At 46.4% G+C, this 27,863-nt stretch overlaps 1 protein-coding gene across 6 annotated transcripts in view; it reads right to left on the reverse strand.

The window, feature by feature from the left end:
- The window catches only part of TTLL5 (tubulin tyrosine ligase like 5), a 207,518-nt gene that overhangs the window by 106,699 nt on the left and 72,956 nt on the right, over nt 1-27,863 (reverse strand). For 5 of the 6 annotated variants that reach the window (XM_034768482.1, XM_034768480.1, XM_034768481.1 and 2 more), the window contains 12 exons: nt 26,552-26,665; nt 25,247-25,338; nt 24,714-24,776; nt 23,564-23,602; nt 22,288-22,445; nt 21,027-21,327; nt 17,174-17,294; nt 15,331-15,477; nt 6,770-6,873; nt 2,064-2,197; nt 1,479-1,592; nt 657-1,064 (listed from right to left, as the gene is read on the reverse strand). In XM_034768482.1, coding sequence (XP_034624373.1) covers nt 657-1,064; nt 1,479-1,592; nt 2,064-2,197; nt 6,770-6,873; nt 15,331-15,477; nt 17,174-17,294; nt 21,027-21,327; nt 22,288-22,445; nt 23,564-23,602; nt 24,714-24,776; nt 25,247-25,338; nt 26,552-26,665 — 1,795 coding nt within the window. The remainder of the gene's footprint in view (nt 1-656; nt 1,065-1,478; nt 1,593-2,063; nt 2,198-6,769; nt 6,874-15,330; nt 15,478-17,173; nt 17,295-21,026; nt 21,328-22,287; nt 22,446-23,563; nt 23,603-24,713; nt 24,777-25,246; nt 25,339-26,551; nt 26,666-27,863) is intronic. The other variant, XM_034768478.1, reaches the window with a different exon arrangement.

The raw sequence follows: 27,863 nt of genomic DNA on the forward strand, positions 1-27,863 counted from the left end.
AGGCCTTGACCATTCTCTGAACCTGAGACTAACTGCCACTTCTACTGGATGAGTCTCCTGCAGATCAGATAGGAATCCCCAGCAACAAGAACCCTGCATAGCCCCATAGAGGACTTTTATACTACTGAAACTGCCCTGAAACTGTTAATAACAGATCATCATGTATCAATGCTGTGTCAGTTGTGCAGTTGAACACAACTACCCCTTCTCAAATGCATCATTTCCCACCTCTGCCATTCAGGCGAGACTCTTTCATTCCACGCTGAATGAACCAGTTCAATTCCCCGTTTATCAGCACAGAAAACAGGAATTATTAGTAGGGAGAGGCTGTTTTATCCCAAAAAGGAATTTAGTGCTGATGAAAGGAGCTAGATTCACAACCCTGAAAATTAAACATTTCTGGCTATCACTGAGCAGGTAAAGGCTATGTACACTTTGCCTTGACCAAGCAGCCTTAGGGGTTATTACGCTGCCTCTACTCTACTCTTCATGGCAACTGGAGTAGCAAATTTGAGATTGATCACTGCAGCCATAGGGACAGAAGCCCAGCTTGGACAGTATGAAGAATTCTCCAATTCTAGGAGGAACCTTGACTGACAAAAGATGGGATTTACCCAATGACATGTTCACACATCCTGACTGCCCAGCATACTCACCTGCTTTAGCAGAGGATGGTCGGGACAGTCTTTGGCTGTAGATCTGAGTAGCACTTTGAAATGACGAGAAGGGGCCAATGGTGTAGCTGCCAGACCGACAACGATGCAACCCTGCATGGTTAGACGTCTGGTGGGACACTGGGTTTGTGGAGACAGACCAGTTGTCAGGGATTGTACTCTGGCTCTGGAAAGAAGGTGGGGAGGGTGGGGACTGAGTCAGTTTGGGACCAGCTACAGAAGCCAGGGAGGAGTGGTGACCAGGCACCTGTGTGTTTTTAGAGGCTGTGGCATGAGATGACAACTGGGAACTGATGCTTTTCTGGAGCGTGGCACCAGGAACAGAGGAGGAAGCACGAGAGTGGTTGCACCGGAGTAATTTTGACTCATCTTCTGTGGAAGACAGGGGCCCTGTTAAAACAATACAAACAAGCCAATCAGAATGTTTCATAAGTTAAGCAGCTTTCCAGAACCCCAAAGACAACAGCAATGTGGACAAGGGGCCTGTACTTATTGGCCTGATGAAGTCAAGAAAAAACTCAACCACCAGCAAGGGCTGGCAAGAACCAAGCTCTGATTCAGACATATCCTTTCCCCAGGCTCAGAATATCTTGCAGGGCCCTTTTACCACAAAAGACAGTTTATATCTTCGCCCAGTAATCTTCCCCCAGAGTTGGGACTGGGATTCTCTCAGCTTGTTCTGCATCTAGATTCTGACCACTGTGGTTTCTCAAGATAGTTCTAAATCTACTAAGCAAGTGTGGCTTCTACCTCAGTCATTCACTGGAAAGCTAACTCTGCCCTGATTTGCGTGGGTTCACTTACGGGATGGCCTGGCTTCTTTGGGCTTGTAGTCTCTCAGCTCTCCTTCTCCACTTGAGTCTGCCACTGAATGTTGGGACTGATTCCTTTGCACTTGTTCCACCATCTCAGGAAGATCTTAAATGAGTTTTGAAAGTTAGGAAGCAGAACAGTTTAAGCTACTTGTACCATGAGAAATGGACTGCAGGGTTTGAATATTGCAGAGATGCTGGATTCTTCCCAATATTTATTGTGGCCTATCCCTCTCCCCTTTTCTATCTCACTGTCTGTTGGCTTGATTCATAGCATTAGCTAATGCAGACCCCAAGCTAGAAACCTACCCTTTCCTTATGCTGGGATCACTAATCACTCAGCTATCAGACCCACCCTCTCTGGACTCTGCACCTTTACCCTGTGCAAGGACACCCTATCACGACAGTGTCACGCTCATCACCCCCAGACTCCCCATATCTTTATTGGGCTTTCTACTTAGACCTAGATATAATGCCCCTTTCGGATTCTATATTCTCCCCAACTCTATACTGGGTCACCATAGCCAACCCTTGTTTCTTATAAGCTCTGTGTCTCAGTACTGCACAATACACTTACCTCCTTGGGTCCTGCTTTCTGACTGGTTGATGCTGCTGCTAGGCTTTGTGGTCCTGGGGTTTGTTCCCAGAAATACACTTGCTGACTTATTCTTGTGTGTGTAAAATGTCAGCACCTCCTCCAGGTCACTCTCACTGAGACAGAGAGGAAAAGAAAGGGCCTAAGTGAGGATTCCAGGAGCTTCTGCCATTGCATGACAGTCACAATGAAAACAGATCATGAGGCTGAAGAGGAACAAGCCAGAGAAATTATTGGTCTCCTCAGCCTTCCAGGGAAGGAATGCCTGGACCTGGAACATGCTCTGGTCTGTATTGTGAAGGAGAACAGCTCAGAAGAACTCCCAGGTGCCACTCCCAGGATGTGGGAGGGAAAATTCAGGGACTTCAGGAACCTCCCAAGGCTAAACAGAGAGCCAATGCAAACCTTATATACTATTTTGGGGAGTTCTGTTTGATAGGAGGGGTTCAGCTCTGAGCAGCGGTCATCAGCAAGACTCCACAAGTGCTCACTCAGGTGCTCATCAAACCTAGGGCCATCAACACTGTAACAAAATTCAGCATGGCCTCTGTTTTATATTCATCATTAATGGCTTCATCCCAAGAGTAAGGGGAGGACCTAGTAATTAACCACTGCCAGAGAGTCAGTAAGGGGAGCAGTCAACATTTTTGTGGGTCCCACAAAAATATTTCACATTTCTTTTTATCATTTTCTTGGTTACAGAATTATATAGTAAAATCCCACCCCAACGTCCTAGGCCTCTGTCACATCTGGGACAAGTGCCAGTCACTCAGCTTTCAATTCATAGCAATTTTGAGCTGTATTTCTAGTATCATGAATAGCTGTTTTCCTTTCCTTTCCTGCTCTTTGATGCTGCTTTAGCATCATCTCGTGATCAAGTAGTATGGCGGAGGCCAAATGCAACCCTGTATTCAAACCTGACACACTATTGTAATAATTTTTGTACAAAATATACCTTGTGAGGTATCATTTGAAAACTAGCAACTTGCTGGTGAATAAGATCATGGTGAAACGTGTGTAGAAACACTATATGTATAGTTATGAACACAAGCTGAAATTATGACTGTAATGTGTTTACCAGACACATCTGGGGACGGGGTAAACCTGTTCCTAAAAGACAAAGGACAAGCTAATGCATCTATCCAGGTGTCAAAGTTGATTGGCAATCACCTGTCAAGTGGCCATTCTTTGGCAACCAAGTGGGGCAGGAACAGATCCATCTGCATTTTAGCAAGCGACAACATGGAACCTCTTTCACCAGAAGATTCCATATCTCTGTCCTCACAGCAGGAAGGAACTTTATCTAGGTATAACCCTCAAAAAAATGCATTTCAAAGGTTGACTGGACTGTAAAAGGGAGGGGCAAAACCACCCCAGGATCGCTCTTTCTTTCCCTCCCTCCCTTTCTTTCACCTAAGAAGACAAGAGAACAAGGCCTTTGATTTTGGGGGATGATCCTCTTTTGGAATTTTGGTCAGAAATGTGGCTGGGAGCATATGGCAAGGATTTTACCCTGAACCAAATCCAGATTGTTAAATTTTAGCTACTGGAAAGCATTTTATCTTTATTTCTCTTGTAACCATTTCTGACTTTAATACTTTGTACTTGTAATCCCTTAAAAATCTCTCTCTTTGTAGTTAAATAAACTTGTTTTATTTTTTAATCAAAACTAATCTAGTACTGTGTATAAACTGAACTGTTTGGGTAACTCCAGTTAAAGTAGCAAACTGTTGCACATTGACCCCTTACAGGGGCAACAGACCTCTAACATCTGAGCTGCCCAGGAGAGGGCTGGACAATGCAGAACACATGTTTTGGGGGAAATTTAGGACTGTGAATGTGTTGGGGTCACACTGCAGGTAGTAATCAAGGCTGCTGGAAGCCAGAGTGTGACTGGTGGGTTGCTGACAGGCTGCTGGGGTCAAGAGTTGTTGGACCAGGGCTGTAGCTATATACAGTCACTCAGGATATGACCTGCATGCTGTTTGGCTCTTTGTGAGCAGTCCAGGTTGGGACATATAACAGCAAAGCACTGCGCGGCACCAAAGATTGCACAGCAGACAGTGACAAACCCTCAGTGGTCTGGATTGTACCCCGGAATGTGACAGGGTAAGCAAGCCAGCAGAGGGTTACTGCCAGCAACAGTCACAACACATGACAGTCCAGCAAGGTAAAGTAAATTAATTGCCAGCAGTCACAATTCTGCAAGATACCCTTTGCATATTCACACTTATGGGATGTGCCTCTGGTGCCTCGGAGCTTTGGTGAAAGCAGCACCTATTCAGACAAGTCTTTCAACCTTCAGGGCACACTGCAAAGCTCATTTTTCTCTCTCAGGCCTGGTCTACACTAACCCCCCAATTCGAACTAAGGTACGTAACTTCAGCTACGTGAATAACGTAGCTGAAGTCGATGTACCTTAGTTCGAACTTACCGCGGTCCAGACGCGGCAGGCAGGCTCTCCCGTCGACTCCGCGTACTCCTCGCGCCGAGCAGGATTACCAGAGTCGACGGGGAGCACTTCTGGGTTCGATTTATTGCGTCCAGACAAGACGCGATAAATCGAACGCAGAAGTTTGATTGCCTGCCGCTGAACCAGCGCATAAGTATAGACAAGCCCTCAGGCATTTGAAGAGTAGGAATATGTAAGGGTGAAGAACTGTTGGGTAGAAGGGTTATTTAAGCTTTTGGGTTGCCTGATTTGTTGGTAGTGGGTTACAGTGAGTTGTACTGAACAATTATGGTTGGATATTAATTTTGTTGTATTTTTGAGTTCTGTCAAGGGTGTCAAAAGCCTATGACTAGGCACTCTCTGAGCATGCATATACATTTAAATAAAACAAATACATACATAAATAAAGGACCACATCATGGCACCAAGTTTATGAAGGGGCAGTTGGATAAACTCTAGTTATCAAGCGGTAACTCTTAGATTCCATCTTCTCCAGGGTCTCTCAGATTATGTTGCAGAACAAGCACTCATTATCAAAAGGGATGGCTTGAGCTGCTGGAAACAGTCCAGATGGTTTAAATCAGAAGTACCGATGCACAGTAATGTCTGACACCATAGTTTTCAGATGTACCTGATGCATCATATGAAGCAGAGAACATGTTTAGAAACTGTTCAACCCTCAGCAGCAATGTCTTTTGCCACCTTCTTTTGTACCTCAGGCAGATGGTCCCAGCAAAAGAAGTGTCCAATTCCACGCTGGAGATAATATCTGGCCACAATGGCCTGGTAACGGCAACATGGACTCCCAATATTCCTAAAGAGTAAACATTTCTGCCCAAGACATCAATCTTCTTAGTATCTCTGTCCAACGGAGTAGGCTGCAGACTGACCAACTCCAGAGTAAGTCTTTTTACTGCCCACAGAGACCATCAGAGAACCAAAAGTCTGGTATGAAGAAATGAGAATCCCTGCTGTGGGACCAGGAACAAGCAATCTGCCTTCTTGGTAACAGCAAAATAGATGCTAAGGTCAGCCACATATTCTGAGCCACTTTTCTTCCTCTGCACTATGGTGATGAATATTTCCTTGGACCACAGTAATCTCCTACTCTAAAGAGTCTATCATCCAAATCAGCAACTCTTGAAACAAATTATCGTCGTCAGAAAGTAAAACGGATACAGTCATCATGATATCATCAGGAGATGGAGAAGACACTGAAGCTTCCGGATCAGTAGCAGAGGTCTAGCTGACATCACCCCTGCTTTCTCCTCATCCAAATCCAGTAAATCACTGTCAATGTTGATCAGACATAAAGGAGAGAAAAGTTCCACAACTGGTTGTAACAAAGGAGGTGAAGATTGCGCCTTAACTCTCTTAGATGAGTGTGTTAAGAGTCAATTGAAAAGTGTTCTCCTCTGTAGCCCCTGGCCCCCATGAAGTTGCGAGAAGTCTCTCAATATGGTCACATCATCCATAGGTTAAATAAGGAACAAAGAAAAACCAGTATAAGATTTTCCCAGAGGACCTGAGAGGCCTTGGAGAAGAAATTCCTCATCACTGGCTGTCTTCAAGAAGAATTGAATATAATCACACGGATGTAATATTGCATAATATTGTTTTTCATACCACCCCAACTAGCACTGAGGATTTACCTTGTATGCAATACACATTTCCTACCAGATTCTAGGAAATTTAAGGCAGGTCAAATCTGGACTTACAAAACCGCAGAATGCTGGTCCTTTAACATTAATGAACCGCTCACAGTTAATTGTTTTAGCAGAAAGGGAAAGAAGCCATGGTCATGGCAAGCAGTGTGCTTCACCTCCCTCCATGCCTTAGGAGGCACAGTCCTAGAGGTACCTGGAATTCAGGGAAGATGGCAAGGGTCGGATGTGCTTGTGAAGACAGGAATATGAGAAGCAGAGCCATGACGGAAGCTTAACCACAGAAGATCAGGGCAATCTCAGCAGCAGCCCTGGCCTTGTTTTCCTTCTAAGGTGTGACTGCATTTGCTCCAATATGATAGAGAGTGGATATTACAGACTATGAGCATTTACGGGGCCTGGATGGGAACCCATATTGTCCTTTGGGCCTAATGGCAAAAACATCCATCATACACCCTATGCAGCAGATACTGATAACACTGCAGCAGTTTGGGGAGGTAGGATGGGGCAGTATAAGAGCAGAAGGGATGCAATGTGCTACTTTATTACAAAGGGTAAAAGTCCATTCCTACCTTGCCTTAGTAACAAAGTCTTGAAAACCTTCAGCATTCACACCCTCCTCTTCCTCTTCTTCCTGTTTCCTTTTTGATCTTGTCTGAACCATCTGCTCAGTTTCCTGCAAATAAGTATATTAGTTACCTATCACTCTGCCTCTCTATGCAGCTTCAAGTGCTAGGACACAGGTATTGCCCAAGGGGAAGAGATTCCAGAGCAATTTCATGGTATCTAGAACAAAGGGGATTGCCTGATTCCATAACAGCCAAATTGATAGTGCATTTCACTCTGTATATGTGCTTGCCTTCCAGCAGTACTGGTTTGGACAAGCTGCTGAACCTGTAATTGCAGAGGGCCCACAGAGACACATGTTAATCTCTTCACTCTACACACATTATTAAAAGTGATATGCTGAACAGCCCCGTCTAGCCTGATCAAGTGAGTGCTTTTCCTAAGGATGCCACCTCCTTATTAAGACATGGGGGTGGAGGGTGTCCTCCTTTGCTAACTATGGGTCCCCTCCATTTCTGCTGCTCCTGCCCCTAATGGAGGGTTCCTCCTAGCAGCTTTTGTTCCAACCTACTTATCCCCAACTGAAGCATGGCAGGGGGAGAGCAAGAACAAAATTATATTGGAGGGGCTTAATCAAGTGGGTCTACAGGGGACTCCCTCACTCCGAGAACTCACCTCTAGATTTGTCTCTTGGCTTGTGTCAGTGAGAAAGAGGGGTTTATATATTGGGACCAAACATGAAAAAATATGTAGCCAAAACAGACTTACAATAGGTTAAAATGAGAGGTTACTCACCTTGCTGTAGTAACTGGAGTTCTTTGAGATGCGTGTTGCTGTGGGTGCTCCACTTTAGGTGCACATGCACCCCTGTACCTTTGATCAAAGATTTTTGGCAGCAGTGCCCATTTGGGTCGCTCATGTGCCCTACACTTCCTTGTGCCATGTATCGAGGCTCATAGGGCTGCGCAGACAAACCTCCCTCCGTTCTTTCTCTACTGCAAAGCCCACAGAGCAGCTTCAAAGCAGAGGGGAGGAGGGCAGGTAGTGGAGCCCACACAGGGACACACATCTCAAAGAACTCCAGTTACTGTACAAGGTGAATAACTTCTCCTTCTTCTTCGAGTAGTGTCCCTGTGGGTGCTCCACTTTAGGTGACTCCCTTGCAGTAACCCTTTAAGGACATGGGAGTTCATCACAGAAGAAAAAACTGTGGTGCCTACTGTAGCATCTGATCTTGCAGCATGAACTAAGGCACAGTGGTTGGCAAATGGATGCACTGAGGACCATGTTGCAACCCTGCAGAATGTTTGAGTAGGGCTACAGTTGTAGACTTGTAATCTAATAGAGCGCGTGGCCACTCTTATGGGAGGTGTAATCTCAGTGAAACCATAACAGGCAATAAAGCATCCAGAGATCTATTTAGAAAGCCTCTGACTGAAGATAGTTCTAGGGAAGCACCTAAATGCAATAGAAATGAAGTCTAGGGGTCCTCCTGAATGGCCTAGTTTTGTCCAACTAAAAGACTAATGCCCTCTTAACATCTGTGTATGAAAGGAAGACTCCTGTGTAGACTGATGTGACTTTCGAAAAAAATATATGAAAGGTGAATAATTTGGTAGATGTGAAATTCAGAAGACACCTTAAGTAAAAACTTCGGGTGGGGTTGTAAAGATATATTCTCCTTGGAGAACAAAGTAAAAGGAGGGTCTGCCATTAGAGCCCCCATTTCCCTAAACATTCAAGCAGAAGTGATGGCCACTAAAAAGGCTGTCTTCATAGACAAATGCAGCAGTGAGCACATAGCCAATGGCTCAAAGGGCTTTTTCATGAGATGGTTAAGAACCAGACTGAGATCCCAGAGCAGTGTAGGTGCTCTAATCTGTGGAAAAATATTTAGGAATCTCACTGTGGTAAGATGAATGAATACCAAGAAACCTTTTACTAGCACATGTAAAGCTGTTATTGCTGCTAAATGTATCTTGATGGAACTCCTAGAAAGGCCTGAATTTTTCAGTTCCAACAAGTAATCCAAGACTAAGGAAAGAGATGACTGGATAGGAGAAAAATCCAAAAGTTACACCAAAGATTACATAGTCTCCATTTCTAAAGGTAAGTATGTCTCGTAGATTCCGTTCTCCTATTTAAAAGTGTATTTTGTACTCCCGATGAAAAAGGCAGCCCCTAGTCCCAAGAACCATTGAGGAACTAAACTTGCAGTTGCAGAACATTCACATTGGGGTGAAGTGTCTGACCAACATCCTGAGACAATGGTTAAGGTTTGATGGGGAACCACCATAGAGGACAGGAAGTGAGTTTGATGAGGTAAGGAAACCAAACTTGTTTTGGCCAAGTTGGCCAAAATCAAAATGACTTTGGCTTGGTCCTGTCTGATCTTGATACGGATCTTTAAGAGCAACGGAGTTGGAGGCTATGCATAAAAAAAGACCATTTGTCCATATAATGAGGAAAATGTCACTTAGAGATTGAGAACTGAGTGCCCCTCTGAAACAGAATTTCCTGCTCTTTGTGTTGGCTGCCATGGCAAAGGGGTTGACTTCTGAGAATCCCCAAGCTAGGAAAATTTTGTGAAGGACTCAAGATTCCAATTCCCATTAGTAATTTAGGGAGAAATATCTGCTGAGGGTGTCGATGATGGTGTTTTGTTTAACTGGGAGATAAGAAGCCGATATGACTATCTGATTGGCTATGCAGCAGTTTCAGAGCTTTATTGCTTCAGTGCAGAGTGAGTTGGGAATGTGCTCAACCCTGATGATTAATATAATACATGCACGCTATGTTGTCTGTCAAGATCTTGATGGACTTGTTTTTGAGTAGGGGGAAAAAATGTAGGGAAGCATTTCTGAACTTTTTTAACCCCAACAAATTGACATGCAAGCACTATTCCTGTTGTGACTATTTGCCTTGGACTGCAGGAACACTGTGACTGTTGGGTAGTGGTCCTGAGCCACTCCTGCCGACATCAAAGATACAAGCTGGCATTTTGCGTCACAAAAACACAAGCTGCCATGTGTCCCAGCAGTTGCAGACATGTTCTTGTTGGAACTTGAGGGCTGAGCTGCACTCTTTGGATAAGGTCCTTCAGAGAAAAGGATCTGTTGAGAGGGAAATAAGCTCTACCTGTTCTCGAATCCAGAAATACTCCAATAAAGAGAATTCATTGTGGAGGGGTCAAGATTGATTTCCTCAAGATTTATCTGCAGGCCTAGACTTTGGAATAGTAAAATTATTGTTTGAACTGCTGACCAAACCTTCGGATAAGACCACCCCTTGAGGAGCCAATCCTCCTAAACAATGGAAGTAGGCAGCTACCATAATTTGTGAGAACATCCTTAGGGTTGATGACAGGCCAAAGAGTAGGACCTGGTACTTGTAATGATTGTGGTTGAATGTGAAACAAAGAAATCTTTTGTGAGAGGAATAAATCGCTATGTGAAAGTAGGCATCTCTGAAATTGAGGGTCACAAACCAGTGCCCTAATTCTAGGGAGGGAACAATAGCTGCTAGGGACACAATCCTGAATTTCAGATGTCTGACATGCTTGTTCAGTTGTCTGAGATCTAGTATCTGCCTCCAACCCCTGTTTTTCGTGGGTATCAGAAAATATCTTGAATAGAACTCTTTTCCCTGTTGAAGTGGGGCTGGCTCTATGGTTCCTAGACTTGGGAGTCTCCTGTGCCAGCAACTGATTGCGAGAAGATCGCTGAAGAGGGACAGAGAAGGGGGTTGGAAGGACAGGATGGCAGTAAACTGGATCTCATAACCCGAAATAATGGACTCTAATACCCATTTGTCCAATGTTATAGCCCCCCATGCTTGATGAAATAAAGAGATGGTGTCCAAATTGAGAAAGAAGGGGGTTGTAGTGTAGCTGAGAGAACCTCATCACTGGGTAGTCTGGACTCATGACCAAACCATCAAAACTGGCATTTGGATGATACAGTATTTAAAACTGGGATGAGGTAGTTGCAGGTTTTTTCTTTGAAAACCACAACCTCTTAGCTGTTTGGTCCTGGAAAATTGAGGAGGGTTGGATCTTTGTGTCGACTGAGACCTGCTAAACTGTCTTTTATTTGCAGATGTGTATATCCTTAAAGACCTAAGTGTGGCTCTAAAGTCCTTCAGGGTATGAAGGAGTCATCTGTGGAATCTGAAAAACTTCTGGCCATCGAAAAGTTAATCTTCCATGGTCTACTGTACCTCCTACAGAAACCCAGACAAATGAAACCAGGATGCTACCTCATTACTATTGCGGTGGAAACAGACTTACCTGCAGTGTCTGCAGCATTGAGCGAAAGCTGCAGTGAAGATATTGCTAAGAGCTGACCCTCCTTTATTATGGTATTGAAATGTTCTCAATGTTCCTATGGTAAACGATCAATAAAAGCATTACACTTCTTGTAGTCTAGGCAGTCATATTTTAATATCAGCACCTGGTGGTTAGCTATCCTGAACTGAAGTGTTGTAGACGAGTAGCTCTCATGACCAAAGAGGTCTTGATATTCCTGGTCCTTATTATAAGGGGTGCCTTGTTGGGTCTGTTGTCTGCCCCTTTCATTGACTGCATCCACAACTAAAGAATTTGGTGTTCAATGAGCAAATTAAAACTCACAATTCCGGGACATAATTTTTGTTTTTTTAACCAGCCCTCTTACATTGGGGTGGGGGGAGGGGGAAGATGGAGAGGGAGGGGCATTGCTGGAGTTTGCCAGATGGACCTGGCTGGCTCAAGGAAGGTTTCGTTAATTGGCAGTGCCACCTGTGCTGAGGTAGAGGTGTGCAATATGTCCAGGAGCTTGTGATGGGAATCCTGGACTTCTTCCCGGGAATTTCCAGGGTGTCAGCAGCCAGAGGTGCTGGAACAATTTTTATAGTGGGGATGCTGAGAGCCACTGAACCAAACTGTAAACCTTGTATATGATGGAAACCACTTCAAGCCAATGGGTGCAGCAGCACCCCTAGTTCCAGCATCTATGTCAGCAACCCACTTAACCATGTCCTGGAATTGCCTAAAGTCATCAGCTAATGATGGTGGTGGTGGCCTTATTGCCTTATCAGGTGACAATGATGAGATGTTTGTAATGGGGGCAACCTCTTTGTTCACCTTTGCCTCCTGCTCCTCAAAGGTCTCCTCGGGCTCAGAATGGGGAGGAAGGATGGACAGTACCGGTGAACAAGGTCTTCTGTGTGCCCTGAGAGACTGAGCTGAGGTCCCTTGACACTGCTGGCAGTACATTGTCCATGAATCCCAGCAAGGCTAATGAGGCCAGAAGGCATGGCGGGAGGTATCCAACACTTGTCATCCCGAGCATTTGTAGGCAGGGGTCTGGTGCTCTGCCTTTGTTGCATCTGCAATGTGGAATAACATCTGGAATAAATTGGAGAGCTTTGAACAGAAAGTTCAGAGTCTGAGTCAGAATGCTCATCCACATATTGTGTCAGAGGTGGCAACTCCTCCTCATGGATAGTGGAAGATGGAAAAGAGGTAGGTCTCATGGAAACATGAGCAGTTGGTGACCCAGCTGACCCCAGTACTGAAAAATGTCCAGAAGTCGCAAAGAGCAGAGACTCAGGCTCATTAGCAGGGACTCTAGTTTTCAGTGATAAAAAACCAAAATTCTCCAATAAAACAAAACATGAAAATCCATGTGTTTCCATTATTAAAATGAGATGCTGAACTTTAGTTTCCCTAACCACAATAGACAGTAGAACCCCATTTATCCGAACCTCCATTATCCAGCTCTTCATATTAACCGAACCACCAGCCGCCTGGGGCTAATCACTTGAGCCACGATCTTAAAATAAGAGATGAAAAGCGCTTTGCCAATTCTCCAGATTATCCAAATTTTTGATTATTCAATCTGGCCTCGGTCCCAATTAGATCAGATAAATGGTGCTCCTCTGTAAATGTAAAGGCATTCAAAAATCAACCACAAGAGGGGGAGGTTGCATTAATTGAATAAGTGATATAGTACTTTCAGTAAAATTTAGTTAATATGTGCTTTTATTTTTTCACAAAATGTAAAAACTAAAGATTCTCTGTAAAAAGGCTAATTCTGCATTTTTCCGTGGCAAACGGATTTCTAGGATCCCTGCTCCTTAGGTACCAAAAGGTCTTGTGGGTACTGGAATTCCTGCAGTTCCAAGAGCACAACAGAACTTGGTACTGGCACTAATGATGTTGTTGGTATCAAGGGGGTCTAGGATTCCATTGAAGCCAGTCTCTTGGTAGTAACAGCATTCGGTACTGACCCCTTTACCACTGTGGTATGGGACTTAGTTGAAGTGTTAGCATGCTTCATGGTACCTGAAGTACTTGGAGTATCACTAGCACTCCTCTCGGGATCTGAAGTCTCCAGTGACCAGATCTTCTTTGATGAAGAACTCTTCAGTCTGCTCCTCTTATCCTTTTCCTTATACTTTGAGTGAGAAGCTCTTGGTACTGGCAGTGCAGTTATTGGTACCTCACTCATGGATATTGATGGAGACTGTGTTTTCTATGCTGTCTTCCTTTTGGTGACCATGATCTTGACAATGAGGCACTGACAGAAGTGGAGAGTCCCTATATGCGGCATTCTCTTCCACCAGGTCAGCATCTGGTCTCAAGGCTTGCTTCACCATTAAGAGCCTATACTTTATTTCCCTGTTACTCTGGGATCTTCCTTTGAAAGAAGACCAGATCTTACACTTGCTGGGAATATGAGAATCTCCCAACCAACAAATGCATTGGGAATGTCCACCACTAACACGGATTGCTTCTCAACAAGACAGGCACCTTTTAGAGCCCAGCATCCCTGTACAAGAACATTTGTTCAAGCCCCTCAATGCGGGGGAGGGGGGAGGGAATGTGTTGGGGTTTTTTTAAGAAAGGGGAAAAAGGGGGGAAATGTTCCAACAACTATAAGGTTACTAAATCTACTACTACTGAGACCTAACTATAAAAGCTACAACACAAATACAAGAGGAAACAGGCACACAGCAATGAGGCACACTGCTAGACTCCGTCTCTGGCCAAAGGCAGTTCAAAAGGAACTGATATCAGTTTGCTCATGCAGCCCTATATAGCCTTGGTACAGGGCATGAGGATGTGTAGGGCACAAGCATAGGCTGAACGGACACTGCTACCAGAAATCTCTGATCAAAGGTGCAGGGCACATGTGCAACTAAAGTGGAGCACCCACAGGACACTACTTGAAGAAATTGTTTATGTTCTAAAACCCCAAGTGAGTGTTCTCACTTGTTCTAAAATAAGAAAATGTAATTCTAAACTGATTTATTACCAGTTTTACAGTTTTATTTTGTAAATTTACTTGAGAGTTAGCAGAAAATCCTGGAGTTTGAACAGAATCATTGAGTAGAAATTATATCCAAAGTAGCCATGTTCTTGGACCACCAACAAAGCTGCTTGGGTGTTTTGTGTTTACTCCTCACACAGTAAGTCAGGTAGCACTAGGCACACAGGGCACACCCAGGAACTGATTTGGTTCACTCCCTACTTTGCTCTGACAGGTCAGGCTGTCAGATGTCAGTCCAGACACAAACTACTGTGAGTGAATGTCCTCCCCTAACCAGTGGGAGCTGGGTGTGCTGCAGAGGCACCATGCACAGCAGCCCCTCAGACAGGGTTACTATTTTAATTTCTCTCAGTTAAGTGGGTGGAGATCATGCAGACTATTACATAATTTTTCTCTTTTCAGTATATTAAGCTGATGGTAAAATATTGCATATATTTGTATCTCAAAGCTGTTCACTGCAGGTGCACCACAATAATGCACTAGAGACTGAGGTACCCTACAGAAAAAGCTGAGTCAGTTACATGTTTCTTTACTGGGTATCTCTCTTTCCTGATGTCTACAGACAGGAGTTTATTTTATTTGAAAAGTAAACAGTTTTGTCATCTTGAGTTTGTCACAGATCAATACAGTATGTCTGTAGCCTAGATTTATATGGAGTAATTCCAGAAACTTCCATGTGCAGTTGAGCGCCTAGTTACTGTGCTACATATACAATTGCAGTCACAGTGTCATCTGATAATTTCCATAGACAATTACTATGATTGAACATGCAACCACAATGAGGTATAGGAACTTGAATATTGGAGCAGACCAATAATCTGCCTAGACTGGTGTCTCTTCTTTGATAGTGGCCAATGACAGATACTACAGAAAATGTCAGAAACACAGTCATGAACAGCTCTGCCTCATGATAAATGTATGCAGAGTTTACATACAAAAATCTTCATTTAAGCCATAAACATTTCCAAGGGTTCATGAGTCTTAGAAGTCCTAAATAATCTGGTAGACATCTGTCTTATCTGTGTCTGGGTGACCTCTATGGAACTGGTTGTCCTTAAATGTTCAATGGATTAGAAAATCAAGGAGCTGCTGCTGTAGAGGATGGAGGGGAGGTGGGATTTGGCACTGGGTTGTTGTGTTACTCTGGAAGTAACAGAAACAAGGAAACTCGGCACTGATCTGGATCATGCACTCATCTGGATCCAAGTGGTCTGAGCTGCCATAGGAAGAGGATTTGAGATGAAGCCACTCACCTTGTTATAACAGACTATGAATTCACCAAGCTGGTGAGCCAGGATGCGCCTACGATCATTCAGGGCCAGACGTCGACTGGGGAGTAGCATCCTCAAAGACTGCTGAAGATTGCTGGCTGCTCGTTTCAGAAAGCGTACCACCAGCTCCTGCCGCCAAGGGAGACAGCATTAACAAGAGAGTTTAGATGGGCAGGTGCAAGGTGTGGAGTGGAGGGCACAGGGGTTGCTAGATCAGCCCATGATGGATAGAGAAGAAATGCTGTTCTGTGGATGTGGTATGACATGTAGCAGGTAAGAGTACAACCCAGAATGGACATGGTGGTGGATGCTTTTTAACCTACGCTCACAAATTCCCAAGATAAGGGGAAAAAGAACTGTGCATCACTTCCTAGACTGGGACAGTGATGGGAGTACTTCGGGAATATCTGTCTGAGGAAAGTGTAGCTGAGGAGATGTGGAAAATCAAGCAACATCGATAATGGAGTGTCTCTATCCAGAGAAACATTTTATAGAGAGCATTGTCAAAAGTATCATGTAGAAGGAGCCCAGGGATAATATGACAAAACCCCTCCAAGACACACTCCTCTCCTCCCCACCGTAATGGGGGAGGATCTTGGGGTTCTTTTGGCCCATCACATGATCAGATACAACCTCTGGTCAGAAATGAATTCCTGCTCCCTGCATCATCATGTCCCCTGTATGACCTCTGGCCACATACCCACTCCAACCTCCCGCCATGTCAGCCCCCTCATGCCACCTCCAATGGGGAGGGAATACAGCAAGTCAGGCCCCAAGGCAAGGCGCCTGCTGTGGATGTTCAGTTCTGAACCCTTTTTGTCTCCCCTCTGGATTTGTTTTTGGTTAGATGCCCTGCTAGTGCATAAATGAGCTGCCTCACAGCCAGGGCATTGGATTTCACAGCTCGCTTCTCACTGCCATTACACTAGGCTGGTTTGATCTGTTATTTTAAACATTTTTCGCAGCACAGCAGACAAAGTGAATCTAAAAAAGCCAGTTTCAATTTTCCACTTGGAAAGCAGGGGTAACATTTTCCACTGAGCCGACTGATTATTTCTGACACTTGGTTTTATCTTCAAGCTAAACTGGCTGTTTCCCCACAGCCTGCTTTTAGCAAGAGCCCATTTGGGTTTGCAAAAAGCCCAGCATATCATCTGATGCTGTCTTTCACGAGTGTTAGAGAGAGGATACTGGGCTTGCTGAACTCTTTAAAGTGGCTGATTCAGATAGGGATACTTCATTGTATTGTCTGAGGAAATCCAGGGACATTCAACAACAGCATAAGAGAGAAACCTTTTTTTTCCCCCTCTGTCTCTGCAGAGAAAAAAGGGAAGATCCTATAAGGTTCAGCTACCTGCAAAGAGTAAGAGTGTGGATGGGGAAGAAGCCTAAGCCAGGCACCCACTCAACTTGAGCAGATTCAAGCATTCTGTTTCTATAAGAAGCTTCAGGTCCCTTTATGATTCGACTGGAAAATCCAGCTGGCAAGACATCTCAGAGAAAATCCTGCCAGGAAACAGGAATTCAACAGCAGGTACATTCAGAGGTAGGAATGCAGGAAGAGGAGGCTGAGCTGGATGGAGTGTCAACCATGCCCAGTTCACTAAGAGCTGTCTGTGCTGATCTTACTCGGAAGTCAATCAGTATCTTTACCTGGCCTGCATGCTATGAACCTGGCACCAGTTCCTCGACAGAGAAGGAGATGTGTGCACAATTTCAGGAACCGGGAGCTTTCTAATCTCGTTCTTTCTGAGGGTGGGAACTGGCCTCCACTCTCTCAGGACAGTTCCCCAATAGGTTCCTCTTGCCCAACACAGCTTCTTACCATTTGCTCATCCTCCTTAGCAGCCCAGGCAGCATTGTGGATCTGGTCACCGGCCTCCTTCATCAGACGCAGCTGAACACGATGCAGGTAGGCAGAGAAAGCTCTGCGAGCCTGCACTTTGCTGTGGAAGCCAAGACAGTGGTCAGATATACAGCACCACAGAGCGAACAGCCCCTATCTGGACTACTTATGAACTTAATTACAGTCACCCAAATCCTCCAATATGTAAAAGCATCTAGGGATAAGGAGAAAGAAGGCTTCTTTGTCCCTAATTTATTCTTAATGTACCTTCATTCCACCAGGTTGGGGCAGGGGCTCCAGAGGATACTACAGGGAACAGGCAAGCATTCTCTGAGCAAAGACAACCTCTGGGGGTGGGGTGCCCTCCTTCCCTTCCCACATCCTTAGCAGCCCAGTCAGGAGGTCAACCATGTGCGCACCAGCCAAGCAGAATATTCCTAGCCCACTCTGAAGCTCTGTGGTGCTGTCTCTTTATGACAATTTTGAACACAGCACTAGCAATCACAAATTAAACTGAAAAGCTCTGTCCCAATGACAGAGCTTCTAAAGGAGGCCCTGCAGTTCTTATTGGGTGAGTGAGGGGACCTCTCCCCATCTAGATGAAACCTCTGTAAAACAAAGGAATAACATTTGTGAAGATGAGCTCTTCCCCAGACACCCCAGAGTTACAGGCCAGGTTTCAATGAGCACAGTAAGCAAAGTACACCATGCAGCTGGCCGAACACATAAGGGCGCTGTGGAAGTGAATCAAGGTCACCAGATGGTACAGGAGTTGGGTGGGATATACAGTTTCATTCTCATTCCTCTACAATTATAGTCATTTTAATGAACAAACATGTTAAGACAGACAACTACACAAGACTGCTCAGCTCCACCCATCTGCAGCCCAGCCTTCAAACCCTCCTCCAGCTCTGAGTGGGCCCAGCTTCCTGCCTCCAGTTACTCCCAAGGACTCTCGGCTCCTCTTTCACCCACTTCACACTTTGTGGCTTTTTTTATTTTATTTTTATTTTTTACACTTCCTTGTACTCAGGACAAGGTATGTCCCCACTATGCCAGACATGGTCTTCTACCTCCTGCTCTCTATTTCTGTCTAAGTACTCATATGGCCCTCACCCCTGTAGTAGGTCAGCACCTGGTCCCATCGGGGTCTCTGATCCTTTATCAGGCTCCTCAGCTCAGGAGCCTGGCCTCCCTACCACACATATCTACAAAGTGCAGTGATACATACTTATAGAACTATGGAAATCATACAAAATAGCAATGACACCACTATGGACCACTGCATCCGCCTAAAGCTGATATGGGGAGATGACCATGGAAGTTTAAATGTCATGCACTGTCTGGAGTTATGCCTCTGCTTACTCATTAGTTCTTCAAATTTCTGAAGCCCTGTCACAGAGCTTGGGAGGACCTGAGAAAATGAGTTCATAGGAGGCTCAGACTGACATCTCTACTGGGTTATCTCAAGGGTTTGTTTTAACTAAAACTCAATCTTGGTCTCTGCCCTGCAATGAACTCCACAACACAGAACAACCCCTATGGCTCCTCAGACCTCCCTATCCTAGCTTCTAGACAACAAATCCTTTTCCCCCCACATGAGACAAACCCAGCCATGAGCAGACTCTGAACTCTGACTAGGAATTAACTCCCAGAATACCAGGCCACTGTAACTCCATGGCAACTCTCTCCTAGGGGCTCCCTCCCTCCCTAGGGTTGCAGATCCCTTCCAGGAGCATCAAAATATCTTGTGATAAAGTCTCTAAGATTCCTTGCTGCTAGGATGAGAGAACAACTCATTGACAGCTCCTTGCCTGTATCTCGGTTTTAAAACACAGAACTTGGACCTGCTCTTAATCCCAACATGGAATCAGAGGAGGCCCTTCAGAATGGGCCCTGGAGATAGAATGTTACCTTGGCTCCTGCAATCTTTGTCTTGCACTTGAGACCCAGAAGAAGAAAAAAGCATTCAACATTGGCCTCAAAAGTAGGGGCAGACACAGCTTCCTCTATTGGTGATTCCCCTGGGGATCGCATAGTGGGGAATATAACTCATCCCCAATAATTGTCACCACTCATCAATACTGCTAGAAGGATGAGAGGCAGAGAAGCTGGCTGGCCAGGCCCAGCTGGAGGACTGAGGAACATCCTGCCTCTCAGAAGGGCTGCATGGGACAGGCCTGGTTTCTTTCAGATGAGATTTTCATAAATTCAGCTCCTCAGCCCGCTGACCCTGCAGCCAAGTATTCCATCAGTGACAAATCAGACGGGGCCAAGTCCAGCACAATCCTTGCATATGAAGTCACTGCACGCCTTACGCTGTGTGGAGCTCCTTAGCTGCTCCAGGGGAATCCCAATGGGGCTGGGTGCTGAGTAGGAATCTGCCAGCAATTTTTGACAGAAGCCTGCATTCTTAGCAGGACTTGGCTGCCCTGTGTGTGAGTGGGTGAGGTCAGTACTGCTGTGTCTGCTTTGAAAACCTGTTTCCAAATTTTCCCCTCTACAGACACCACAGCAGCACATGTCTCAGCCATAACAAGATAATAGCGCAACCCAAATTCCTCCTGATGTTTCCTGAGGCCTCCCAGCCTCACGGAAACTAATTTGGGAAAGAAGAGGCAGGTCACATAGGGGTCAATGAAATCTTGTTTTCTATAAGCTTGGACAATTTTGTATAAGATATGACAAACAATGAAAACACCTTTTATCCAGAAGAGGGATCGTCATCCCTATCCCCATAATGCTCCCATCCCCCTCCCCTATTCAGCAAGGGGATACTCCCCCCCCCCATCCCTTATATAATGTGCCCCCCCAGCAGATAGGTACTCTGTCTCCCCAACTTATCAAGAAGAGTAATTACCTTCCTATCTAGCAGGCCACAAGCTGGAGAGTTCCCAAACTTTTCTTCCACCCCACCCTTTTTGCAAACAGTCCAGCCAAGCACCGGAGCACACTCCACCCACCCTTCCCAACACTGGACAATCAGATCTCTCAATGCCTCATCACCCTCAAAACACTTCTGTCTTGCTTTCAGGACACTGCAACCTGGTATTTCAGTGGCTATTGCCAGAGTTAGGGCTTGTTTGCACAGCAAGCTACAGAGTGAACCTATAGCACACCAGCTTGCCGCACAGTTACATCACATGTGGACACTGTTAAAGTGCACTGAAAGTCCCGGAGTGCAGCTCACTAGTATGTCACTGTACTATAACAGTGTCCAATGGGATGTTACTGCACAGCAAGCTGGTGTGCTGTATATTCACACACTGGCTTGCTGTCAGTAGCTCACCATGTGGACAAGCCCTTAGAAAAATTCACTTCAAGAACAAAAGCACAAGAATGGGAAGTTTGCTTTTATGGGAGGTGGGAAAGACAGGGGAATTCCATTCTCAGCCTTCATTTGTTGGCTTAATGTACAATAAAAATACAGTACAATGAAAAACAGAAGAGATAATGAACACAAAGGTTTATAGTTCAACAGGAGACCCCCTTGCATCAAATCAGAGGAATTTTGAAGGCTGGGGTAGCCAAAGTGCAGCTCACTTAAGAAAAGTACAGCCCATGGAGACTTTAGGTCCCAGTGTGCAATGCTGGGGGTCTCACATTCTAGGACTGATAAGGTGAAGGCTCCTGCATTTGTCTCCATTTTGTGTAAATTAGATGCCAATGCAGCCTGCAGCTGAGCAAAATCTAGGCATGTTTGTTATAGGCTCTCCCACCTTCCTGTCCCTGGGGGAGGGGAGGTTCACAACTTATTGAATTCCCCAGGCTCCATATATTCATTGATACTAGTTGCTATGCTTACCAAAATAATCTGCCTAATGACCCTTACCTTAGATTCCCATTCTCCTGCAGAATCTGCAGCAAGTTAAATCGAGGCTCTGGATCCACTTCCTGGAGAAGCAGCTCTGCCCCTCCACCTCCAGCTTTCTGTTCAGGCTCCTTCAGCACGTTCTCTCGGCAGACAGCTTCCATCATCTCCGCCAGGTCTGGCTTGCATTTCACCTGCATGTCCGTAAGAGAGGCAGCAGTTTCATCCTGAGTTACCTCTATTTCTTCATCCTCATGTGCCTCCTCTTCTTCCTCACTCTCTGTGTCTGACTTGAGAGGCATTTCCTTTAGCTTGGAAGTCCCTAAAATGAGAAGGAAACCAACAATGGTGATGAACAACAAAAAAATCTTTCCTGTTACCCATCACCCTTTTGTTTATGCCCACACTTTTTGCTGCTGGAAGTCCAAGAACCCGCTCTAACAGCCAAGTCTTCACCACTGTACTTCATTCTTCACTAGAGCTGTCCACCTAGGATCTCAAAGCAGCTTATAAATCCCTCCTCCCAACACCAGGAGATAACTGAAGGCTACTATCCTCCATTTCCTCCTCTGTAAAGTAAGAACAGATAAAATGACTTGTCCAGGATCATATCCTGACTCCATGGCAAAGTCAGGGTTAATACATTACCTGATCTCTGGTTCTTATGTTAGTCTGGATTTCCTTGCCTTTGTTTACTCTCATGTACACCAATATACTGTTGATAGAGTGTCTCCCACTGACATAGAGGTGTGCACAAGCGCTTATGCCAGAAAAACTTATGTCACTTGGGGGCGGGGGGTGATTCACACCCCTAAGCGACAAAAGTTTTGCCGATATAAGTGCTAGTGTAGACATGCCCTCAGTCTTTCCAACGTAAGCTCCAATGAGCAAGTTTGCCCCTTGCTCCCTGGGCTTAGCTGGTGCCACGTTGGAGATCCAGCCTGGAACACCTCTGACTTTCAGCCTCTTGTGGAGGGTGACAGGAAAGCATAAGCACACACCTGCTTTCACAGACATTTCTTGTCCCCAGAAAAAGGCTGTGACTACACCTTCAGAGGAGGGAATGGCATATCAGAAGAAGGCCATTCAGAACTAGAATGGAGTGAAAAATCAATGCTGACCACTGAATCTCTACCTTTTGAGCATGATCCCCAGGGCCAAAAGAGCCCACTAAGACCTGCATTAGATCTCTTGCAGCCCTGTCCCCTGGGGACTCAATCACATACACCCCTCATTAGCCTGGCTTTAACCTCTTGCCATCTAGAATCCTAGCCATAAATACCTGGTGGTCTTGCCCGTGCTGCTCTCATCTTGCTATGACATTGTCTGCGCTTCCGTACCTCCAGCGACAGGAGCTTCCTCTCATACAGCGCAGCACGAAGTTTAGCATTAGAATCCATGGCTTCCAGCCCCAGATCCACTCCCCCATTAAGAGCAGCTCTGGGAAGCACAATACAGACAGCAGCCTCAATCACCTTGTCTCCCCCATTATGGCCTACATCTTAGTGTCTTCCTGTTACATTAGAAAAACAATGAAGCCCAACCTAATCTTGCTCTCGGTTAAGCCCACATCATGTTAGAGGGAAGGGCTCTTTCAGAGACTTGCACAGACTGTGGGATAGCATCTCCCCAAACCACCATGGTGGGGATGTAGACTCAAGGCATGACCCAACAAAGCTCATGTCTCCATCACCATGCCCCTATTGACTCTGCAGCCCATGTGAGCTAGTCACACTTTAGGAAACTCCTTCTCAGATGGCAGCAGCTCCAAGCAGAACAGTAGGGAGCCTTGAGAGGGGTACTAGGAATATAAAGTCATGCAAGAGACTGAGGTGGAGGATCCTTAACCCAAATTCCACCTGACACAATCTCTTATTCAGATAGCTTGTTCATAAGTGTGATTAAGTCAGAACCCAGAATTTTAACATGATCCAGGTGGACAAAGTGCCAGCTCTTGTGCAATCCTGTCCCAATCTAAGCAAAAACTCTGAGGCATTGCACTGCTCTGTGGGGAGACAGGAACATGACAACTGAGCCAGAGCAAAGAGCTCCAGCAGAAAGCACCTCTGAGTGTAACTAGAGCATCTACAGAGCTTCCTACTGCCTTCCCCTCTGCTTCCCCCGCCCTTGGGATCTACCAAAAAAGAGAGATGGACACCTGAGGTCTGTGAATCTCATCCTTTATAGACAAAACAGTCCGTACCATTCTGTATCACCTGGGAGGGTCCGATCATGAACAATAGAGACCCTCCAACGTTCTATGAGTCTCACACCAGCAAGCATGAGATGAAAAGCCTCAATAACCTGTCCCCTAAAAACTTACCTCTCTAAGAGCAGGATCATGGGTTGTTCACAGGGCTCACTTTACAGAGCTGGTTATGAGAAGGGGGGCAACTTCAGTCTGTCAGGTCTTCCCACAGAAATCCACCTATTGATGGCAGGATGAGTGCTGGGGCTCCTAGCTACTGACCTGGGTTCTGTAAGCTGATGCCAGAGCAGTATGAACTAATAGTAAAGCCCTACAAATGCAGACATTCTTTTTTTAAATAGCGACTTACCGGGCTCTTCCAGAAACTGGGCCTCTTCTCATCCTGGCCCTACAGAGGAAGATAGGGCAGCAGGTTACAGGGTAGCACCACAAACTCATTCTATATCACTGGAAGATTTGCCAAGCTCTCCAAGTCCTTGGCATACAAAGGGAGGCCACCCAAGTTTGCAGAGTTCCTTGAAAACCCCACCCCAAAGAAGGATAAAAAGGCCCTGACACAGGAAGTCCAAGCAGCTGTCTTTCAATAGGAATTTGTTTTCCTTTAGCTCATATTGAAGGATCTGCCAGCTGGAGCCAAAGGGCCAACAAACATCCCCCAAAGCACGAATGCAAGTGAGACTTGGATGTATGGCTAAAATTATATTCCTGTTGCCAGGTTGCCAGCTATAAGGGCCTCCAATTATGATGCCCCATCTTCATCAGCAACATTACTTCTCACTCCCAAATGGGCTTCCTGTGGAGCCCAGACCAGGGAGAGGAAACTATGGCAGGCTCAGACACAGGACCACTGATGTTGCGTGCAGCTTTTAGTGGAGGTCCACACAGCAGCATGCATTGCTGTGTCTTTCAGAGTGCTCAGTGGAGAGGCAGGGCTTCCAACAGTGCTTGCACAGCTGGTGGTACAGGTGGCAGCACTGGAGCTTTGGAAAAGGCTTCAGTGCCTACCCTACAAGAGGGAGTATTCTGTGGTGTGAAGCTGAATTCAAAGCAAGGGGGATAAGGAACTGCTGCAACCTCTGCACAACCCTCAGTGGCTTCTAAGCCTGTTATTCCTCGTTATACAATGCCACTGAGCATTACTCATTCAGTGCACCCTCCTCCTCTTTCCTCCCCTGCCCCGTGGTTGCTTTCCCATGCCCTTTGCACACTATACTGTGCATCTCCTTCTCCTCCTGAAAGTGTCCAAAGATGGGCCTCTCCAAGCTTTAGGGACCCTCTGAAGACTTTGTCTGGAGGGACAGGTAGCTTTGTATTCACTGGTGTACTGAGGAAATAATGTGTGGCTATTCCCACCTTTATAGGTCACAGCATAGTGGCCAACAATATTGTAGCTATTTAGAGCTACTCCTCTTTGCTCTATTTCAGTCCCCTCTGTCCCTCTCCCAGAAGGTGTTCCCCCTACAGTACAGGCTGCCAGAGCCAGTTCTCCTGTTTCCTACCTGTCCTGGAAGAGACGTATGGCCAGCATATAATTCATTGTTGTCTTGTGCTCTAAGTAGGATCTGGAAAGGCAGGTGGAGGGGACTGATTAAAGTTCAGGCCAACACAATGAAAAGGTGAAGGAGGCCTTACACAGAATGAAGACATTCATAAAATACACCCCTAACAGAAAGGCACTGAAACAATATGGTGCAATTGAACAGGCAATGGGAGAGGAGAAAGGCAGTCACTGCCTGGCACCTAAACATTGCGGGAGGCAGGCACAGTGTGTGGTGAAAAAAGGAAACCAGGACATAAGGGAAAAGGAAAAGCAGAACCTAGTGTCACCCAGGGGTGAGGCCCATTCCGTACCTGTGGCTCTGAGGGTGGGATAAACAGCATGCGTCAGGGTAACCAGAGGAGAGAGAGGGAGTTGACAGTTGTGTCCCCCATCCCCAACCACTAACCTGGTTTTAATTCACATACACGTCCTATAACCAAAACCAGAGCACGAGGGAGACACTGAGCCAACACACTGGGGATTTCTCCTCACCCATAAAGATCCCATGTTAGTGGCGTTGGGAATATCCGGATGAAACCCCCTCTCCGCTCATTCTCCTCCTTCACTCGACGCAGAACTTTTATCTGGGATTGGAGAAAGAAACAAGAGCCTAGTAAAACAGATAGTAGGACTGAAAATTATCCTCAGTGCAGGGCCTCGGTTCCAGAGGATGAGGCTCCCATTAACCCTGCAGTTGTGGGAGTGACTAGTGTAAATTTGACATAATTATACAATAATGTTATCCTACATGTAGGCACTGAAGGATCCTAAAGCTTTTTAGAGCAGGGGTGGGCAAATTACAGCCCGGGGGCTGCATCCAGCCCTTCAGATGTTTGAATCCAGCCCTTGAGCTCCTGCTGGGGAATGGGGTCCAGGGCTTGCCCGGCTCCGGCGCTCCAGCTGAGGAGTGGGGTCGGGGGCTTGCCCCACTCCATGCATGCTGTGGCTCTGCGCGGCTCCTGGAAGCAGCAGCATGTCCCCCCTCCAGCTCCTACGTGGAGGGGCAGCCAGGGGGCTCTGTACGCTGCCCCCACCCCAAGCGCTGCCTCCACAGCTCCCATTGGACAGCAATGGGAGCTGCAGGGGCAGCGCCTCCACGTAGGAGCTGGAGGGGGGGACATGCTGCTGCTTCCAGGAGCTGCTTGAGGTAAGCGCCGCCAGGAGCCTGCACTCCTGACCCTCTCCTGTGCCCCAACCCCCTGCCCCAGCCCTGATCCCCGTCCCGCCCTCCGAACCCCTCAGTCCCAGCCCGGATCACCCTCCTGCACCCCAGAGCCTGCACCCCCAGCCAGAGCCCTCACCCCCCTACACCCGCATCCCAACTCCCACACATGAACTGCTCATTTCTGGTCCCAGCCCAAAGCCCGCACCCCCAGCCGGAGTCCTCACCCCCTCCCGCATCCTAACCCCCAATTTTGTGAGCATTCATGGCCTGCCATACAATTTCCATACCCAGATGTGGCCCTCGGCCAAAAAGTTTGTCCACCACTGTTTTAGAGCATATATGCACTCTTGTCATAGCAGGGGGAGGGGCCCTTCTGGGATGGAGCCACTATTATCAGTAAAATTCAGCAGTCTCACTCTGAGAATAAACCATTTTCTAAAAGGTCTCCCTTATCACTTTTGTTTGTCCCACTCTGGGGCCAGACAGCCCTCTCATGAGACAGTGGATACTTGGCAGCAGCAACTGTTAATCCAAAATTACATTGGATTATTAATTTACTTGTGTTCCCCTCATCCCCACATGTTGTCCCAAAGCCAAGGTACATACAATATCAGATATTTAACAGCCCTTACCTCCTCCATGGACAGGCCCAGCATGGAGCCACTTTGCTTTCCGGCTACCTTTTCCCTGCCTGAGGGCATCACGTTTTTCACCTCAGCATCACTGGCAGACAGAGGGCGGGCACGCTGTAGAGACATAGACTGAATCCAGATGCTACTCTTTTCTCCTCTCTAAACTTATTTTAAAAATTAATAGCTAAATTCAAATTCCAAGCCCCCATGCTCAGCAGAATCCACATTCCAGGGCACCAGAGCCAGGATTCACACTCTCAGCCTCCAACTACAGCAGGATGCACACCCCATTGGGCACTAATGTCAGGATTCACACTACCAGTTTTTGAGAACAGTAGGACCCCAGGCATTAGTGCCAACATTCACACACCTAACCCCTTTGAGAAAACCATGACACATACCCCAGAGGCCCTGCAGCCAGGATTTTCACTCCCAGCCCCCAAGCACAAAAAGATTCATGGCCAATGGGCATCAGAACCAGGATTAACAGTCCCAGGTCCCAGGCAAAGTGGGATCCATATCCCAGGGGCACCAGAGTCAGGATTCACCCTCCGAGTCAGGCTGCAAGGACTCTAATAATTAATTAGTGAGATGAAGTTGTGGGAGAAAAAGGTGAGACATTCAGTTCAATATCCATAATGCTCTCTTCTCAGCTCACAAATCTGAAAGACCACAATCTGATGCTTCAGGGACTCAATAGAAAGACCTTTTCTCTTCATACAGCCATACTCCACAGCCAAGTGGCTATCAGTATTATCACAGATAAGCACAGAAGGCAAAGGAAGACTAGAAAAGCAAGAACCTAAAAAAGGAAGGGTTTGCAGAAATTCTAGCAAAGTCTTAACCTGAAGTCAGTGCCTGGTAAGTCACAATAGATCAAATGATGAGCCTGGAATCAGAAGTATTTGAAAAGCAGCAGAACTGTCAGGTCCTAAGAAACTGACAAAAACTTAGATCAGTGTGACCGGACACAATCTGACAGGATAGTGCAGGGCCGCTGCAACCTATTAGGTGACCTAGGTGGTCGCCTAGGGCACTAGCATTTGGGGGGCGGCATTTTCTTCGGCGGCAACCACAGCGGCCGGATCTTCGGCCGCCCCGGTCGTTGTCGTCATTTAGGCGGAGGGAGCTGCTGCAGGGGGGCGCGGGGAGGGCCGCCTGCAGCAAGTGGGGGGGGGCGGCACGCAGGTGAACTCCCCGCCCCAGCTCACCTCTGCTCCGCCTCCTCCCCTGAGCACGCCGCCCCGCTCTGCTTCTCTCCCTCCCAGGCTTGCGGCGCCAAACAGCTGATTGGCGCTGCAAGCCTGGGAGG

This window comes from Trachemys scripta, chromosome 4 (assembly GCF_013100865.1).
Source record: "Trachemys scripta elegans isolate TJP31775 chromosome 4, CAS_Tse_1.0, whole genome shotgun sequence".
Classification (NCBI taxonomy): Eukaryota; Metazoa; Chordata; order Testudines; family Emydidae; genus Trachemys; species Trachemys scripta.